General features: G+C 46.9%; 1 protein-coding gene across 5 annotated transcripts in view; it reads left to right on the top strand.

Moving 5' to 3' along the window:
- The window catches only part of LOC129862219 (SH3 and multiple ankyrin repeat domains protein 3-like), a 423,372-nt gene that overhangs the window by 168,316 nt on the left and 235,539 nt on the right, over positions 1–19,517 (top strand). The window contains exon 1 of one of the 5 annotated variants that reach the window (XM_055933653.1): positions 3,313–3,796. The exons of 3 other annotated variants lie outside the window; for them this stretch is intronic. In XM_055933653.1, coding sequence (XP_055789628.1) covers positions 3,710–3,796 — 87 coding nt within the window. In that variant the 5' untranslated portion in view covers positions 3,313–3,709. Of the gene's footprint in view, positions 1–3,312; positions 3,797–19,517 lie in introns of those variants that run through there. One more of the 5 variants, XM_055933654.1, reaches the window with a different exon arrangement.

The raw sequence follows: 19,517 nt of genomic DNA, 5'->3' as shown, positions 1-19,517 counted from the left end.
CCAGCTCTTATTACCAGTCAGTCAGTAGCACACCAGCCCAGCTGTCATATAACCAGTCAGTCAGTAGCACACTAGCCTAGCTCTTATTACCAGTCAGTCAGTAGCACACTAGCCCAACTGTCATATAACCAGTTAGTCAGTAGCACACCAGCCCAGCTGTCATAAAACTAGTCAGTCAGTAGCACACTAGCCCAGCTGTCAAATAACCAGTCAGTCAGTAGCACACTAGCCCAGCTGTCATATAGCCAGTCAGTCAGTAGCACACTAGCCCAGCTGTCATATAACCAGTCAGTCAGTAGCACACTAGCCCAGCTCTTACTGGAGAGAGTCTAGTGCTGTCTACTATGGGTTGTAGAGAGACTGGAAAGTCTAGTGCTGCCTACTATGGGTTGTAGAGAGACTGGAGAGTATCTAGTGCTGTCTGCTATGGGTCGTAGAGAGACTGGAGAGTGTCTAGTGCTTTCTACTATGGGTTGTAGATTGACTGGAGAGTGTCTAGTGCTGTCTACTATGGGTTGTAGAGAGTCTGGAGAGTCTAGTGCTGTCTACTATGGGTTGTAGAGAGACTGGAGAGAGTCTAGTGTTGTCTGTTATGGGTTGTAGAGAGACTGGAGAGTGTCTAGTGCTGTCTACTATGGGTTGTAGAGAGACTGGAGAGAGTCTAGTGCTGTCTGCTATGGGTCGTAGAGAGACTGGAGAGAGTCTAGTGCTGTCTACTATGGGTTGTAGAGAGACTGGAGAGTATCTAGTGCTGTCTGCTATGGGTCGTAGAGAGACTGGAGAGTGTCTAGTGCTTTCTACTATGGGTTTTAGAGAGACTGGCGAGTCTAGTGCTGTCTACTATGGGTTGTAGAGAGACTGGAGAGAGTCTAGTGTTGTCTGTTATGGGTTGTAGAGAGACTGGAGAGTGTCTAGTGCTGTCTACTATGGGTCGTATAGAGACTGGAGAGAGTCTAGTGCTGTCTACTATGGGTTGTAGAGAGACTGGAGAGTATCTAGTGCTGTCTGCTATGGGTCGTAGAGAGACTGGAGAGTGTCTAGTGCTTTCTACTATGGGTTTTAGAGAGACTGGAGAGTGTCTAGTGCTGTCTACTATGGGTTGTAGAGAGACTGGAGAGAGTCTAGTGCTGTCTACTATGGGTTGTAGGGAGACTGGAGAGAGTCTAGTGCTGTCTGCTATGGGTCGTAGAGAGACTGGAGAGAGTCTAGTGCTGTCTGCTATGGGTTGTAGAGAGACTGGAGAGAGTCTAGTGCTGTCTGCTATGTGTTGTAGAGAGACTGGAGAGTGTCTAGTGCTGTCTACTATGGGTTGTAGAGAGACTAGAGAGAGTCTAGTGCTGTCTACTATGGGTTGTAGAGAGACTGGAGAGAGTCTTGTGCTGTCTACTATGGGTTGTAGAGAGACTGGAGAGAGTCTAGTGCTGTCTACTATGGGTTGTAGAGAGACTGGAGAGAGTCTAGTGCTGTCTACTATGGTTTGTAGAGAGACTGGAGAGAGTCTAGTGCTGTCTACTATGGGTTGTAGAGAGACTGGAGAGAGTCTAGTCCTGTCTACTATGGGTTGTAGAGAGACTGGAGAGAGTCTAGTGCTGTCTACTATGGGTTGTAGAGAGACTGGAGAGAGTCTAGTGCTGTCTTCTATGGGTTGTGGGAAAGTATAATCTCCTTTCTATGACACTAGGGCTGGAGGGAAGAGTACAGAGTCACCCTGCGGAGAGGAGAGGAGATGAGAGGAGGAAAATTGAGCATGTTGGCTGGGCCCTCTACATACACACATGAGCGTTCCTTGTATCCACCTGCACACACACACACAGAGACACAAGCACAAGCAAAAACACACACACAGAGACAGACAGGGGACAGAGGCAGAGAGGAGAGAGCACTTAGTAAAGCACTACTTGGCAATGTGGTCACTGACATCACTGAGACCACACACACACAAACATCTGCAGCTTGATTGGACAGCTTAATGCTTTGCTATACTACCGTCAGGTAGCGCTGCTTTCTAAGGCTAACCACCACAGCCACACCAACTTGGCGCTATCCAAGAACCTCCGCCTGTCTAACAAATGGCGGTGTGTTATTTTGCTTCCCCTTAAACCCACTCTGCAGACCCCTGAAAAAGGCACTAATTACTAAACTCCATTATAATAGAGCATAGCTCTGCAGCCAGTAGCTCATAGTATTATCTTCCATTGACAGTGAGGAGCTATTGTCCGTATGCTGCTCAGTATTGTCCAGAGAGCCAGACTGTGTGTGAGTGCGTTGTATTCTGAGCCCTCTTTTCATGGCAGTGTTTCTGTGTAGAAATATTTAGGTGTGATTTGTGTATAATAGACAGTATATGATACACATATGCACGCGCACGCACACACACACGCACACGCACACAGACGGCAGAGATGGCAGAGAATGAGAGGATATCACCAGTGGGGAATCACTTTCACACAAAGCTCCTCTTATAGATAATCCTGTAGAAGGCGAGAGCAACACACACACACACACACACACACACACACACACACACACACACACACACACACACACACACACACACACACACACACACACACACACACACACACACACACACACACATGTTATTACCTGCTGATGCTGAGGAAAGCTAACCTGATCCTGCTCTGATCATTATACGACGGCCAGACAGACACATAACTGTTTAGAGTGAAGTTGGACATTCATAGAAAAGCTATTCTAACTTTGACAACTATGTTTGGTTTTCATGCATACACCTCACTCCCTTAACACAGTCACACACACCACACAGATACTACCATCAATCCCATCACAAACTACTATTGCCTTGCCAACTCACTGTATCTACGGTAGGTACAGTGTAGTAGAGTGAAAAGAGTTACACAGCCTAGTCCCTCTATCCCCCTCCTGCCCCCCGGACTTCCTACCCTCCCCCCTGCTGCTGACCCTATGGACATCGTGCCCCCTCCCCCTCGACAAACATTTACCCTGCCCCCACCCCCCAATGGACATTTAGCATTGTTACAGTTGTAAATATGTATATATTACTATTATTATTATTATATTATTATTATGTTATTGTTTCATCCTTTGACCTGCACTGTTGGACCTAGGAGCATAAGAATGTCACAGTACACTACTATTACATCTGCGACCCTGTGCATGTGACTAATAAACTCTGATCTAATCTAGTTCCTTACATCCAATTATTACTACTGCAACTACAAAACCATCTATTTACACTTTTTCCTCCCTCCCTCTTCTCCCTCTTCTCTTATTTACCCTCTCACTATCCCTTCCCTCTTCTCTCCCTTTCCACCTTCCCCTACCTCAATTCTCTCCTCCTTTTTTTCTCTCTCTCTTTCCCCCCTCTCTTTTCCCTCCCTCTCTCTGTCCGCGTCGGCATCCTGCGAAATCACCCCTCCATTTCTCAGTCGGTCTGTGCATGCGCCTGAGTGAGCGTGTTTGTGAGAGTGTGTGTATGAGTGTGTGTGTGTGTGTGTGTGTGCGTGTACTTCTCTGGTGAGAAGCGAGACAGTGAGTGTGAGAGAGGAGGAAAGCCACGGAGAGGAGGATAAGAGAGGAGGAGAGGAGAAGAGAGGGAGGGGGACTGGATATGGCCATGTGCAGGATGTTTTGGCGTTGGGACTGTAGCTGATCTTTCGTGGCGTGTGTCTGAGTAAGTGTGTGAGTGTGAGTGTGTGTGTGTGAGATGGGGTCTGCTCTGGGCAGAAGAGAGGCAGCTGAAAGAAAGGAGAGGAAGGCAAGAGAAGCCAGGAAAGCCAAACTCAACAGTAAGGTATCCCACTGGCTTTATCTAGCTATACATTTATCTGTCTCCCCTATCTCTGTCTCCCTCTCCCTGTCTCTCCCTCCCTGTCTCCCCCTTCTCTTGTCTCCCCCCTCTCTCTCCCCCTCCCTGTCTCCCCCTCCCCGTCTTCCTCCTCTATGACTCTCCCCTCTCTCTCTCCCTCCCCCTCTCTGTCTCCCCCTCTCTATCGCTCCCACCCTGTCCCCCTCTTTGTCTTCCCCTCCCCATCTCTCGCTCCCCTGTCTCCCTCTCTGTCTCCCCCGCTGTCTCTCCTTCTCTGTCTCCCCTTCTCACTCCCTTCTCTGTCTCCCCCTCTAACTCCCTTCTATGTCTCCCCCTTTCTGTCTCCCCTTCTCTGTCTCTGTCCTCTCACTCCCTTCTATGTCTCCCCCTCTCTGTCTCCCCTTCTATGTCTGTCAGTGTCTCTTACTCTCTGTCACTCTCATTTTCTCTCTTTCTGTGTATTTCCCTCTCTCTCTCCTTATCTCTCCCTCCCTATCTCTCTCTCTGTCGTTCTTCTCTGCTGCATGTTAGCAGTGTGAGGATGAGGAGTGCTGCAGTTCTGTGTGATAGCTACTCCTTCAGCATGCTAATGTTTCTCTCTCTCTGCACTGTTTCTGTCTGACATGTAGACTGTCTGTAAGTGGGTGAGTATGTTTGCGTGTCTGTGTGTACCCACACATATGTGAGTGTGTTTGTGTGTGTGTGTGTGTGTGTGTGTGTGTGTGTGTGTGTGTGTGTGTGTGTGTGTGTGTGTGTGTGTGTGTGTGTGTGTGTGTGTGTGTGTGTGTGTGTGTGTGTGTGTGTGTGTGTGTGTATACACATGAGTGTATCAGTGTGCATGTGCACCCATTCACTGATACATTTTAATGTACTTGTGTGTATACATGCACGTGTGTGTGTGTGTGTGTGATCTGTTAGTGGGACTCCCAGGGACAATAGTGGCCTTGTAGTGTGTTTCTGTCTATTATCAACTCTGCTTCAGTTACATTCTTGCCATAACCCTGGAGTGATGCTCTGAGCTGCTGGAGAGGGACAGTGATGACTGTGTTTGTCTAACTAGTAGGGCGACTCATCTGTTAACAGCTTTTGTCCGCATAGAGCATTACAGCTACACAGTGGTCTTATAGACTGTTTCAGTCATGATCCCTGTGTTTGTGTGTTCATTGTCCTGTCCTGACCTGACCTTTTATATATATATATGTGTGTGTGTGTGTGGGGAGGAGGGGGGGGGGGGGGGGCATATACTGTAGTACAAAACTGTTTAAGTTAGTGATGTAATTTGATATTGCAGAACGGAAGAACTCTGTCTTTCTCTCTCTCTCTCTTTCTCTCTCTGTGTAGGCAGTAGCGGCGTGTGGGTAAAATCACTGGAAAAGCCAAGCCACCCATATTAGGTGATTTTGCAAATACGGGACTTTTTGTGTGATTAAAAAATAATAATAATGGTAATGACTAAATGTATTAGTTCATAAATTTTTGCTTGCTTAAGACCTGAAAAGAAACACTAATTACATATATGATCATGGTTAAGTTGAAATTGAACACTTATGTTAGGATGATTGTGTCACGCCCTGACCATAGAGAGCCCTTGCATTCTCTATAGTGGTTTAGGTCAGGGTGTGACTAGGGGGGTGTTCTAGAATGTGTATTTCTATGTTGGTGGTTTTGTATGGTTCCCAATTAGAGGCAGCTGGTAATCGTTGCCTCTAATTGGGGATCATATTTAGGAAGCCCTATCTCCCACCTGCTTTGAGGGATAGTGTTAGTGTGTTTGGGCACTACGTCGTCACGGTCTTTGTTAGTTTTGTTTCTAGTTTCACTTTGTATTAAAAAGATGTGTAACTCAATGCATGCTGCGCCTTGGTCCGCTCATTTTGAAGTTCGTGACAGATTGTGTAACGATCTGAGTGTCGGGAGGTGCGAAGTCAGACGCAGGAACAGCAGAGCTTCAATAGGTTGAGTCTTTAACACCCAACTAACAAACGAAATGTCCAACACGGACGTACTGGGTGTCATACACAACGGTCCAATGACACGCGAAACAAACCCAGTCCACAATAATCATAAACACTCCCGAAATCCCAAAAGCTACAATGAAACAATCCCGCACAAAGAAGCGTACGGGCTGGCTGACTAATAAAGCCACACTAATTAACAATTAACTAAACACAGGTGATACAAATAAACACATAAGGAGGGGGAGGAAAAAGAGTCAGTGGCAGCTAGTAGGCCGGTGACGACGACCGCCGAGCGCCACCCGAACGAGAAGGAGAGCCTGCCTCGGTTGAAGTCGTGACAGTACCCCCCCTCTGACGCGCGGCTCCCGCAGCGCGCCGACACCGGCCTCGAGGTCGACCCGGAGGACGAGGCGCGGGGCGATCCGGATGGAGGCGATGGAAATCCCTTAACATAGATGGATCCAAAATGTCCTCCACCGGTACCCAACACCTCTCCTCCGGACCGTACCCCTCCCAGTCCACGAGGTACTGCAGGCCCCTCACCCGGCGTCTCGAGTCCAGAATGGCCCGTATCGTGTACGCCGGGGACCCCTCGATGTCCAGAGGGGGGGAGGGACCTCCAGCACCTCACCGTCCTGCAGGGGACCAGCTACCACCGGCCTGAGGAGAGACACGAGGGGTTAACGAGGGGTTAATACGATAATAGGAAGGGAGTTTTAATCGATAACACACCTCGTTTATTCTCCTCAGGACTTTGAAGGGCCCTACACACTGCGGCCTCAGCTTCCGGCAGGGCAAGCGGAGGGGTAGGTTTCGGGTCGAGAGCCAGACCCTTTCCCCCGGTACAAACACGGGAGCCTCACTGCGGTGGCGGTCAGCGCTCCTCTTCTGCCTCCTAGTGGCTTGTTGAAGGGACTCCTGGACGGCCCTCCAGGTCTCTTTGGAGCGCTGTACCCACTCCTCCACCGCAGGAGCCTCGGTCTGGCTCGGATGCCATGGTGCCAGGACCGGCTGGTACCCCAACACACACTGAAAGGGGGACACATTAGTAGAGGAGTGGCGTAGTGAGTTCTGGGCCATCTCGGCCCGGGGAATGTATCTCGCCCACTCCCCTGGCCGGTCCTGGCAATAGGACCGCAGAAACCTACCCACCTCCTGGTTCACTCTCTCCACCTGCCCATTACTCTCGGGGTGAAAACCGGAAGTCAAGCTGACCGTGACCCCCAGATGCTCCATGAACGCCCTCCATACTCGGGACGTGAACTGGGGGCCCCGATCAGAAACGATGTCCTCCGGCACCCTGTAGTGCCGGAAGACGTGAGTGAATAAGGCCTCCGCAGTCTGTAGGGCAGTAGGGATACCGGGCAACGGGAGGAGACGGCAGGACTTAGAAAACCGATCCACAATTACCAGAACCGTAGTGTTTCCCTGAGAAGGGGGAAGATCGGTCAGGAAGTCCACGGACAGATGAGACCATGGCCGTTGTGGAACGGGGAGGGGTTGCAACTTCCCTCTAGGAAGGTGCCTAGGAGCCTTACTCTGAGCGCATACCGAACAGGAGGAGACATAAACCCTAACGTCACGAGCTAAGGTGGGCCACCAATACCTTCCCCGAAGGCTCCCCACTGTCCTCGTCACCCCAGGGTGACCCGAGCAGGGTAGGACATGAGCCCACCGAATCAGTCGGTCCCGAACACCAAGCGGTACGTACTTACGGCCGTGCCGGGCACTGAGGAGGCGCGAGTTCCGCCCGTAACGCCCGCTCGATGTCCGAGTCCACCTCCCATACCACTGGCGCTATCAACCTCGAGGCGGGGATGATGGGAGTGGGCTCGGTGGTCCTATCCTCCGTGTCGTAAAGGCGAGACAGTGCGTCAGCCTTTACGTTTTGGGAACCGGGTCTGTAGGACAACGTGAACCTAAACCGGGTGAAAAACATGGCCCACCTTGCCTGATGCGGGTTCAGTCTCCGAGCTGCCCGAATATACTCCAGATTCTGGTGGCCGGTCCAGATGAGAAAAGGGTGCTTAGCCCCCTCAAGCCAGTGTCTCCACACCTTCAGAGCCCTGACCACCGCTAACAACTCCCGATCCCCCACATCATAGTTACGCTCCGCTGCACTGAGCTTACTAGAGAAGAAAGCGCAGGGGCGGAGTTTTGGTGGCGTACCCGAGCGCTGTGATAGCACGGCACCCACCCCAGCCTCGGACGCGTCCACCTCCACTATGAATGCTAAAGAGGGATCCGGATGCGCCAACACGGGAGCATCCGTGAACAGAGCCTTCAACCTGTTGAAAGCTCCGTCCGCCGCCGCTGACCACCGCAACCGCACCGGGCCCCCCTTTAGCAGTGAGGTAATGGGAGCCGCTACCTGACCAAAACCCCGGATAAATCTCCGGTAGTAGTTGGCAAAACCCAAAAACCGCTGCACCTCTTTCACCGTGGTTGGAGTCGGCCAATTACGCACGGCCTTTATGCGGTCACTCTCCACCACCACCCCCGAGGTGGAAATGCGATAACCCAGGAAGGAGACGGCTTGTTTGGAGAACACACACTTCTCAGCCTTGACGTATAGATCATGCTCCAGCAGTCTGCCAAGCACTTTGCGCACCAGAGATACATGCGCGGCTTGAGTAGTTGAGTAGATCAGAATGTCATCGATATACACAACTACCCCCTGCACGTGCAGGTCCCTGAGAATGTCGTCTACAAAGGATTGGAAAACAGCTGGAGCATTCTTTAACCCATACGGCATGACGCAGTACTCATAGTGGCCCGATGTGGTACTAAATGCGGTTTTCCACTCGTCTCCTTTCCGAATACGCACCAGACTGTACGCGCTCCTGAGGTCCAGTTTTGTAAAGAACTGCGCTCCGTGAAATGATTCCACCGCCGAAGCGATGAGAGGTAGTGGGTAACTAAACCCAACTGTGATGGCATTTAGACCTCTATAATCAATACACGGACGCAAACCTCCCTCCTTCTTCTTTACAAAAAAGAAACTCGAGGAGACGGGTGAGATGGAGGGCCGAATGTACCCCTGTCCCAGAGACTCCGCGATATATGTCTCCATAGCCAACGTCTCCTCTTGGGACAAAGGGTACACATGACTCTTGGGAAGCGCAGCGTTAACCTGGAGATCTATCGCACAATCCCTACCCGGTCGATGTGGTGGTAATTTCGTCGCTTTCTTTGTACAGAAAGCGATTGCCAAATCGGCATACTCGGGGGGAATGCGCACCGTGGAACCCTGGTCTGGACTCTCCACCGACGTGGCACCAATGGAAACTCCCAGACACCTTCCAGAACACTCCTCTGACCACCCCTGGAGAACCCCCTGTCTCCACGAAATACTGGGATTGTGCCGGGCCAACCAGGGAATACCCAGCACCACTGGAAACGCAGGCGAATCAATAATAAAGAGACTGATACGTTCCCTATGATTCCCCTGCGTCACCATGTCCAGGGGAACTGTGGCCTCCCTGACCACCCCTGACCCTAATGGCCGGCTATCTAGGGAGTGCACGGGAAAGGGAGAATCTATCGGCACAAGCGGAACGCCCAACTCTCGGGCGAGTCCGCGATCCATAAAGTTCCCAGCTGCACCTGAATCGACTAGTGTCCTATGCTGGGAAGAGGGGAAAAAATCAAGGAAAAAAATTGAGACAAACATGTGACCGACAGGGGGTTCTGAGTGAGTTTGGTGCTGACTCACCTGGGGTGATCGAGAAGCGTTCCGCCTGACATCTCGACTCCCAGACAGACCCCCCCAGCACCGATCGGCCGTGTGTCCTCTCCGACCACAGCTGGTGCAGGGGAGGCCTCCTCCGATACCCCTAGGCGCGGCCCCTCCCAACTCCATCGGGATGCGAGCCGGGGCGCTGGGTGGTGGAACGCACAGGACCCTCTCCGAACGCCCGCGGGTAGCCAGCAGATTGTCCAGTCGGATGGAAATGTCGATAAGCTCATCCAAAGACAGAGCGATGTCCCGACACGCTAGCTCCCTGCGGACGTCCTCCCGGAGACTACACCGGTAGTGGTCAATAAGGGCCCTGTCGTTCCACCCTGATCCCGCGGCCAAGGTCCGGAACTCCAGCGCGAAATCCTGTGCGCTCCTCTTCTCCTGCCTGAGATGGAATAGTCTCTCACCCGCCGCTCGGCCTTCTGGGGGGTGGTCAAACACGGCACGAAAACGACGGGTAAACTCCAGGTATTGCTCCCTCGCTGAGTCCGGGCCATTCCAGACTGCGTTGGCCCACTCCAGAGCACGACCCGTTAGGCAGGAGACGAGGACACTCACCCTCTCCGCTCCCGAGGGAGTGGGGCGAACAGTGGCCAGGTATAGCTCCAGCTGGAGTAGGAACCCCTGGCACCCTGCCGCCGCTCCATCATAATCCCTCGGGAGCGTAAGACGGAGCGCGCTGGAGCCGGGGGATGGAGAGTCCTGAGGAAGGGGAGCCGAAGGTGGAGAGAGGAGCCCACTCCTCTCCCATCGCTCCATTCTCTCCATCATCTGGTCCATGGCTGATCCGATCCGATGGAGGACGGTGGTGTGGTGGAGAACCCGTTCCTCCATCGATGGGAGAGGGTTGGCTGCTGCTCCTGCTGACTCCATTTAGTGGTGCGGGATTCTGTAACGATCTGAGTGTCGGGAGGTGCGAAGTCAGACGCAGGAACAGCAGAGCTTCAATAGGTTGAGTCTTTAATACCCAACTAACAAACGAAATGTCCAACACGGACGTACTGGGTGTCATACACAACGGTCCAATGACACGCGAAACAAACCCAGTCCACAATAATCATAAACACTCCCGAAATCCCAAAAGCTACAATGAAACAATCCCGCACAAAGAAGCGTACGGGCTGGCTGACTAATAAAGCCACACTAATTAACAATTAACTAAACACAGGTGATACAAATAAACACATAAGGAGGGGGAGGAAAAAGAGTCAGTGGCAGCTAGTAGGCCGGTGACGACGACCGCCGAGCGCCACCCGAACGAGAAGGAGAGCCTGCCTCGGTTGAAGTCGTGACAGATTGAGTGATTTTGATGTATATTTAGGTGACTTACTATGGTTACTGACTTCAATTATAAAGGTTTTCCTTTTCTATAAGATGCCCCCTAAATCAACCAAGGACAGGACAAGGAAATACACTATATATGCAAAAGTATGTGAACACCCCTTCAAATTAGAGGATTCGGCTATTTCATCAACACCCGTTGCTGAACGGTGTATAAAATCAAGCACACAGCCATGCAATCTCCATAGACAAACATTGGCAGTAGAATGGTCCGTACTGAAGAGCTCAGTGACTATCAACTGGCACCGTCATAGGACGACCGCTGAAGCGCGTATCACGTACAAATCGTCTGTCTTCTGTTGTAACACTCACTACTGAGTTCCGAACTGCCTCTGGAAGCAACGCCAGCACAAGAACTGTTCGTCGGGAGGTTCATGAAATGGATTTCCAAGCATAAGATCACCATGTGTAATGCCAAGCCTCTGCTGGAGTAGTGTAAAGCTATCCGCCATTGGACTCTGGAGCAGTGGATACGCGTTCTCTGGAGTGATTAGAAAACACAGTCCGACAGATGAATCTGGGTTTGGCGGATGCCAGGAGAACGCTACCTCCCCCAATGCATCGTGCCAGCTGTAAAGTTGATGGAGGAGGAATAATGGTCTGAAGCTGTTTTTCATGGTTCGGGGTAGGCCCCTTAGTTCCAGTGAAGGGAAATCTTAACCCTACAGCATACAATGACATTCTAGATGATTCTGTGCATCCAACTTTATGGCAATAGTTTGGGGAAGGCCCTTTCCTGTTTTAGCTTGACAATGCCCGTGTGCACAAAGCGAGGTTCGTTCAGAAATGGTTTGTCTAGATCAGTGTGGATGAACTTGACTGGCCTGCACAGAGCCTTGACGTCAACCCCATCAATCACCTTTGAGATGAATTGGAACGCCGACTGCGAGCCAGGCCTCATCACCCAACATCATTGCCCGATCTCACTAATGCTCTTGTGGCTGAATGGAGGCAAGTCCCAACAGCAATGTTCCAACATCTACTGGAAAGTTTTCCCAGAAGTGGAGGCTTTTAAAACAGCAAAAGGGGGACCAACTCCATATTAATGCCCATGATTTTGGAATGAGATGTTAGACGAGCAGGTGTCCACATACCTTTGGTAATGTAGTGTATATAAACAAGATTCTATAAGATACAAGGAGTATCTTAAGAAACAAAAATAAAGACAACTCGAGAAAATAAATTGGGAAACTGAAATCCATCTCACAACTTTCCCAGTGAGAAAAAATTATAAAGGAGGCCATAAAAAATAAACCAAAGAAACAGAAGTTGTGGTTATGAAAATGGTGGTTATGGAGTCATACCTGTAAAGGAACACACCACCACACTCACCAGAAGTCTTACAGCTTCAGAATGATGACCTAACTGCCCCTCAAATGACTCCACATCTATGTGATTGTTTTAGTCCATGCACAAACCATGAAAATTCAACTAACAGAGGCAGACTAAGCACAGCACCACAGCCATCTCCTAGCGCAATACAACCATCTCCTAGCGCAACACAGCCATCTCCTAGCGCAACACAGCCATCTCCTAGCGCAACACAGCCATCTCCTAGCGCAACACAGCAATCTCCTAGCGCAACACAGCCATCTCCTAGCGCAACACAGCCATCTCCTAGCGCAACACAGCCATCTCCTAGCGCAATACAGCCATCTCCTAGCGCAAAACAGCCATCTCCTAGCGCAATACAGCCATCTCCTAGCGCAATACAGCCATCTCCTAGCGCAATACAGCCATCTCCTAGCGCAACACAGCCATCTCATAGCGCAACACAGCCATCTCCTAGCGCAACACAGTCCATTGCAGACATACATGAGAGTGGTGTGTTGTGAAATATGATGAAGACCCTTAACCCGGTACTATACAAGATGTTGAGCTGCACTCTAGTCAAGACCATGAGTTGTGTTGGAGCCAACCGATTCTTTTGGCCAATGAGAGATGACATCGTATGACATCGTATGGTACTGTACCAACCAGAGAATGTGCTTGGGCTTGTCCCTGAGCCTCATCCAGCGACAAAACGGCATATGATGCTTGATGGCGCAGTCTGGGAGGAAATGTGCTCTCTCGTTAAGTATTAGAGTGCATTTACCAAAACCTAATCTTGAGTGAGTCTGAATCAGTAGATTGCAGCCAGTGAACAATAATTTGTTTAATGTCAACCTGTGTTTCCAACCCTGTACATGTATTTCTGCCTAATGCATTGAATCCCAAAATGTTTTTCAAATATGCTTAAGTTATTGAAGCATGTATCTTTGTTTTTGGAGCTTTTGAAAGGCGTGTTCTATATCTTCAATAAAATGAAACATGTACAACTGTGACATTAAAATGTTTAATTTTTCATCAGTTGTTTTATATGAAATGTCATTTCCATCACCACACTCTGTCATTACCACAACGTTAAGTCATTAACATCACGGTACATATTTTTGAGGAAAAGGTGTATTAAATTACAATTGATATTGATGATTTTTCCCATATGTGAACCATATATGCTTGTTATTGAGATTATTTTAGGAATTATGTCAAATATTGAGATGTTGATGTGGTAAATACATGTTTCTGAGTATCATCAAGACATATATGGACATTTAGACATGACAATGATGAATACATATAATTAAGAAAACTTTCAAATAGTTTTTAAAAAACGTGAAATGTTATATAAAATACCTTAGGCACAATTTCTGTAATTTCCTCTTCAACTAAAATAGCACATTTTATGATGTGGTGGTAATGAAATTTCCCCTCGGGTATTTGGGGAAACCGATAAAAATCTTCATAATCTTAAACAGTATGCTCTCAGCCACTGTTACTTCCTGTTTTTCAGACACCGAAGAAAATATTCAGGTAGATAAAAAGCAGTTTCAAGAGGTTTCATTTTCAATAACATTCAACATCCAAATGTGCTGTATTTGTAAAATTAACCTATTAGAACATATGTGATAATTGCGTTGTTTGCTCTATAACCTGTTTATTCATATGACTTGTGACCATGATATATAGGCCTAAAGGCAGAGACAATAAGAAGACACAGTGGCAGAATAAAGTCCACAAAGCATATTCATGTAAAGTATAACACAATCTTACACTCAAATCGTGCAAATATGTATAAAAAGTATTTAAGAAGATTTTGTGTTTTTGTGTAGTTTAATTCATGTGAAAAGACAACATTTTGGTGCATTTTTTGGGGCAAACTTCGGGAACAATCTTTTGAAAGTTATTAGAGCAATGCATGATGGGCAATGGTGTTCTGCACTATTTTTTGTGTCCCACCTTTATTTATATTTTAAAAAATGTTAACAACTCAATATTGTTAATAAACCAGGTTGTCACCAAAATAATTTTAATATAATGGTAGCCTTACGTTAAAAAAAATATATTATTAATGCCGATACTGCTTTCTATGCTTGTTTTTACTTAATACTTTGGGATACTGGTATAGGCAACAGTAGGCCTACACAATTTTCTTCATAATGCATTTAATACAAGGCTCCACTTTTTTATACACCATGTCGTTCATAATGCATTTATACAAGGGTTTTGTGGTATAATAGCCTAAGTATATAACATGATTGACACGACTGTAATAATCATTATTTTACATTAACTTGTTTAACTGCATTGATATGGCTTAATTGATCACAGTCCAGACTTGTTATAGTTGCAAATACTATCCCGTTGCACCAGGGGAATTTAAACCAAACAGAGTTTTTTTGCCGTTCTTCTGCTTCCCCACATTTTTTGATTCATTAATTTCCCATAATAAAATGTATCCCCATTCCCCAATCAAATACCTTCATCAATCAACCTTCATCAATCAGCTTTTTCCTCCAATCCGGCAACCCTCATAAAATCCGACATAGCACCGGTATCCCAAAGTATTAAATGAAAACAGACATAGAAAACGGCATTGGCATTAATAAAATAAAATAAATATAAGGCTACTATTAAATTATAAACATTTTGGTGACAACCTGGTTGATTAACAATATTGGGTTGTTAACACGTTTGTTTTTTTATGTAAATGAATGTGGGACACACAAAAAAGACAGTGCAGAACCCCATTTCCTAAAATGCATTGCTCCAATAACTTTCAAAAGATTGTTTCGAAGTTTGCCTCCCAAATAATCCTGCAAATTAAGTTGCACAAAAATGTTTGTTTTTTCACCCGATTAAGCCACACAAAAACGCACAGAAACACACGAAATCTGCCTAAATACTTGTACATATTTGCACGAATTGAGTGTGAGATTGTGTTGTGCAGTAACAGACAGTTACATGACCTACAGCATGGTCAAGCAAGTTAATGGTTCCACTAAAAAACTATTGATTTAGAAAAAATAAATGTCTCTTTGGCTATAAAAGGTTCTAGCTTAGTCTTTGAAAGAAACTAAATATATCCCCATAGTTATTGGAGTCACGTCCATCCCAAGTAATTTACAGCTTGTTTCTAGTTTAAAGCATCACAGACCTAAGCGCTGTAATAGATCACTTTATATAATCAGATCAGTTTTCTTTCTTCAAAATCTGAAGCTAACAAGGGGTAGGCTTATGCTTTTTGCCATTTTATTTAATAAAAGGTAGGCCTAAGACATACCCTCTCATACCCCCTCAATTCAAGTCCTGGTTTTAACTTAACAGCCCTTCACTGACACGGAGGTAGGCTATTTAAGGAGTGTATGGTTGGTGAAGGAATTGGCCAACAAAATCCATGGATAGCAACCTAGTTTTGTTTGTCAAACAGGTAGGCCTATCTCTTATTTCTTAAATAGGAAGAAATAGGCTCCAACACAAAGCCCTCTTGTTGTTAGTAAAGTCTAATTAAAATGAATACATTTGAAATCAATTTTGCCTACTCAAATGTGCCTAATTTTAGCATCATGAGCTGTCCATTTCCGATTGATTGTGCCGTGGCTTTGGCTTCAAGTTTCAGCACCACAATGTAAATGACTAAAATCTGGCTTATTGGGAGGTCAATAACTCTGATAAACACATCAGGGTCAAGAAATATATTGTTTTTAATAAGATCAATTATAGTAGTAGCAAGCTATCAAAGTTCACCTCCGGTGCTTCTTTTCATCTTCGTGCTCTCCTTCTCAAACTGAACAAATCAAAGCACATGTTATTGGTCACATACACATATTTAGCAGATCTTATTACGGGTGTAGCGAAATGCTTGTGTTCCTAGCTCCAACAGCGCAGTAGTATCTAACAATTCACAACAATACAAACAAATCTAAACATAAAAGAATAGAATTAAGAAATATAGAAATATTAGGACTAGCAATGTCGGAGTGGCATTGATTAAAATACAGTAGAATACAATATATATATATATATATGAAATGAGTAAAACAGTATGTAAACATTATTGAAGTGACTAGTGTTCCATTAAAAGTGACCAGTGATTCCATGTCTATGTACATAGGGCAGTGGCCTCTTAGGTGCAGGGTTAAATAATCGGGTGGTAGCCGGCTAGTGATGGCTATTTAACAGTCTGGCCTTGAGATAGAAGCTGTTTTTCAGTCTCTTGGTCCCAGCTTTGATGCACTGGTACTGACCTCACCTTCTGGATGATAACGGTGTGAACAGGACGTGGCTCAGGTGGTTGATGTCCTTGAGGATCTTTTTGGCCTTCCTGTGACATCGGGTGGTGTAGGTGTCCTGGAGGGCAGACAGTGTGCCCACGGTGATGCATTGAGCAGAACGCACCACCCTCTGGAGAGCCCTGCGGTTGTGGGCGGTGCAGTTGCCATACCAGGTGGTGATACAGCCCGACAGGATGCTCTCAAATGTGGATCTGTAAAAGTTTGTGAGGAGCTTAAGGGCCAAGCTGAATTTCTTCAATCTCCCAAGGAACATGAAGCTTTTCACCATCTCCACTGGGTTCTGTTGATGTGGATGGGGGCATGCTCCCTCTGCTGTCTCCTGAAGTCCACGATCAGCTCCTTTTTTTTTTTGACGTTGAGAAAGAGGTCACCTCGTCCCTGTAGGCTGTCTCGTCATTGTTGGTAATCAGGCCTACTACTGTTGTGTCGTCTGCAAACTTGATGATTGAGTTGGAGGCGTGCGTGGCCACGCAGTCATGGGTGAACAGGGAGTACAGGTGAGGGCTGAACATGCACCCTTGTGGGGCCACTGTGTTGAGGATCAGCGTAGTGGAGGTGTTGTTTCCTACCTTCACCACCTGGCGCGGCCCGTCAGGAAGTCCAGGATCCAGTTGCACAGGGCAGGGTTCAGACTATAGGCCCTGAGGTTAATGATGAGCTTGAAGGGTACTATGGTGTTGAAGGCTGAGCTATAGTCAATGAACAGCATTCTTACATAGGTATTCCTCTTGTCCAGATGGGATAGGGCAGTGTGCAGTGCGATGGTGATTGCATCATCTGTACATCTATTGGGGCGGTAAGCAAATTGAAGTGGGTCTAGAGGTCAGGTAAGTTGGAGATGATATGATCCTTAACTAGCCTCTGAAAGCACTTCATAACGACAGAAGTGAGTGCTGTGGGGCGATAGTCATTTAGTTCAGTTACCTTTGCTTTCTTGGGAACAGGAACAACAGTGGACATCTTGAAGCAAGTGGGGACAGCAGATTGATATAGGGAGAGATTGAATATGTCCGTAAACACTCCAGCCAGATGGTCTGCGCATGCTCTGAGGACGCGGCTAGAGATGCCATCTGGGCCGGCAGCCTTGCGAGGGTTAACACGCTTAAACGTCTTACTCATGTCGGCCACGGAGAACAAGAGCCCACAGTCCTTGGGAGTGGCCGCATCGGTGGCACTGTGTTATCCTCAAAGCGGGCGAAGAAGGTGTTTAGCTTGTCCGGAGGCAAGATGTTGGTGTCCGTGACGTGGCTGGTTTTCCCTTTGTAATCCGTGATTGTCTGTAGACCCTGCCACATTCATTTTGTGTCTGAGCCATTGAATTGCGACTCCACTTTGTCTCTGTACTGACGTTTTGCCTGTTTGATTGTCTTACGGATGGAATAACTACATTGATGTATTCAACCATATTCCCAGTCACATTGCCGTGGTTAAATGCGGTGGTTTGCGCTTTCAGTTTTGCGTGAATGCTGCCATCTATCCATGGTTTTTGGTTTGGGTAGGTTTTAATAGTCAATCAATCAATCAATCAATTTTATTTTATATAGCCCTTCGTACATCAGATAATATCTCGAAGTGCTGTACAGAAACCCAGCCTAAAACCCCAAACAGCTAGAATGCAGGTGTAGAAGCACGGTGGCTAGGAAAAACTCCCTAGAAAGGCCAAAACCTAGGAAGAAACCTAGAGAGGTTACATCGATAGTCACATCGATATATAGCCTAATAATTGGTTTAGAACCACAGAGAGTTACCGCAAGTCACAAAGAAAACAGGAGCTGCCTCCACTATTCCAGCACCATTTCAACTTCAACATGATCAAATCACCTCTGCTTAGAGAGGTGACAACTAAAAGATAACAAAAACAATTTAGTCCAGTCAACATATGATGTGTCTGTCAATGGTTCTGATTTGTGTGTGTGTATGTATGTGTGTGCGTGTATGTATGTGTGTGCCTGCGCGTTTTGAAAGTAGAAAAACATATAGACGCCCGCCTTTTAGAGAAACACCAATGCCATCATCCTCTCTTTCATGTTGATGAAACGGTCTTTGACTCTGTCATGCAGTACACGCTTAAAACCTTTTTACCTTGCTAAAATACTTGCTCGCTAGCATGACTTTCATTCATTGGCAATGTTAGCTAGTTAACATTAGCCTTCTACATCTAGCTACATATTGAACTTCCATCCTCTCAGGTCAGGGGTACAACAATGTATGAATTAATGGCTGGATCAGAATCTACGTTATAATCATTGGTCAGTACGGAGAATTAAGTAAAACCACAAGTCTATATCCCTATTTCCATCCATGACTAATTTAGGAAAGGGCCCATTTTAGCTAGCTGGCTAGCTAGCCACCGGAGAACAACAACACAACGAGATCCAAAAATTCATGCTTTTCTGTCAATGACGGATGCTCTCAATGGGATTTTATAGGAGTGACGCCAAATCCAAGCTGGCTTCCCTTGACACTTTTTTTTGTTGCGCCAGGACCATTCACAGAATGCTCGCTCTGTTTAGGTCAATGCTGACTGGCAAATTTGTATCCTTTTTTGTCAAAGGAGGCCAGATGCTCGCTGGCTTTCCTTGCCTTCAATGCTACAGGTGGCAACAATGTCATACTTGTTTGGACCAGACAGCATCAGATAGATGACCTACACGTAGAGAAACAGAGGGGCACTGTTTCGCTCGCTCGGATGCTTTCTCATGTAAGATACATTCAGCCTCTTGCTAGTTGAAGGAAAATTATGAAACACAGAGACGAAAGATAAATTATTTTATGTTATTTTTAATTTTGTTTTGACAATTTTTTGGGGAAGCCAGGTTCCCTTGGCATATATGAATACACTCCACTGTGTGTAGGGTGTGTCTGACTGGGATTGTAGCGTTAACTGGTTTCAAATTAAATTAACATTTATTTGTCACATGCGCAGAATACAACAGGTGTAGACTTTACCGTGACAAGGCTATATACAGGGGGTACCGGTACCGAGCCAATGTGCGGGGGTACAGGTTAGTCAAGGTAATTTGTACATTTTGTAGGTAGAGGTAAAGTGA

Source organism: Salvelinus fontinalis, chromosome 9 (genome assembly GCF_029448725.1).
Source record: "Salvelinus fontinalis isolate EN_2023a chromosome 9, ASM2944872v1, whole genome shotgun sequence".
NCBI classification, from domain to species: Eukaryota; Metazoa; Chordata; class Actinopteri; order Salmoniformes; family Salmonidae; genus Salvelinus; species Salvelinus fontinalis.
The sequence above is the reverse complement of the archived record's forward strand: the minus strand, read 5'-3'. Positions and strand labels throughout refer to the sequence as shown.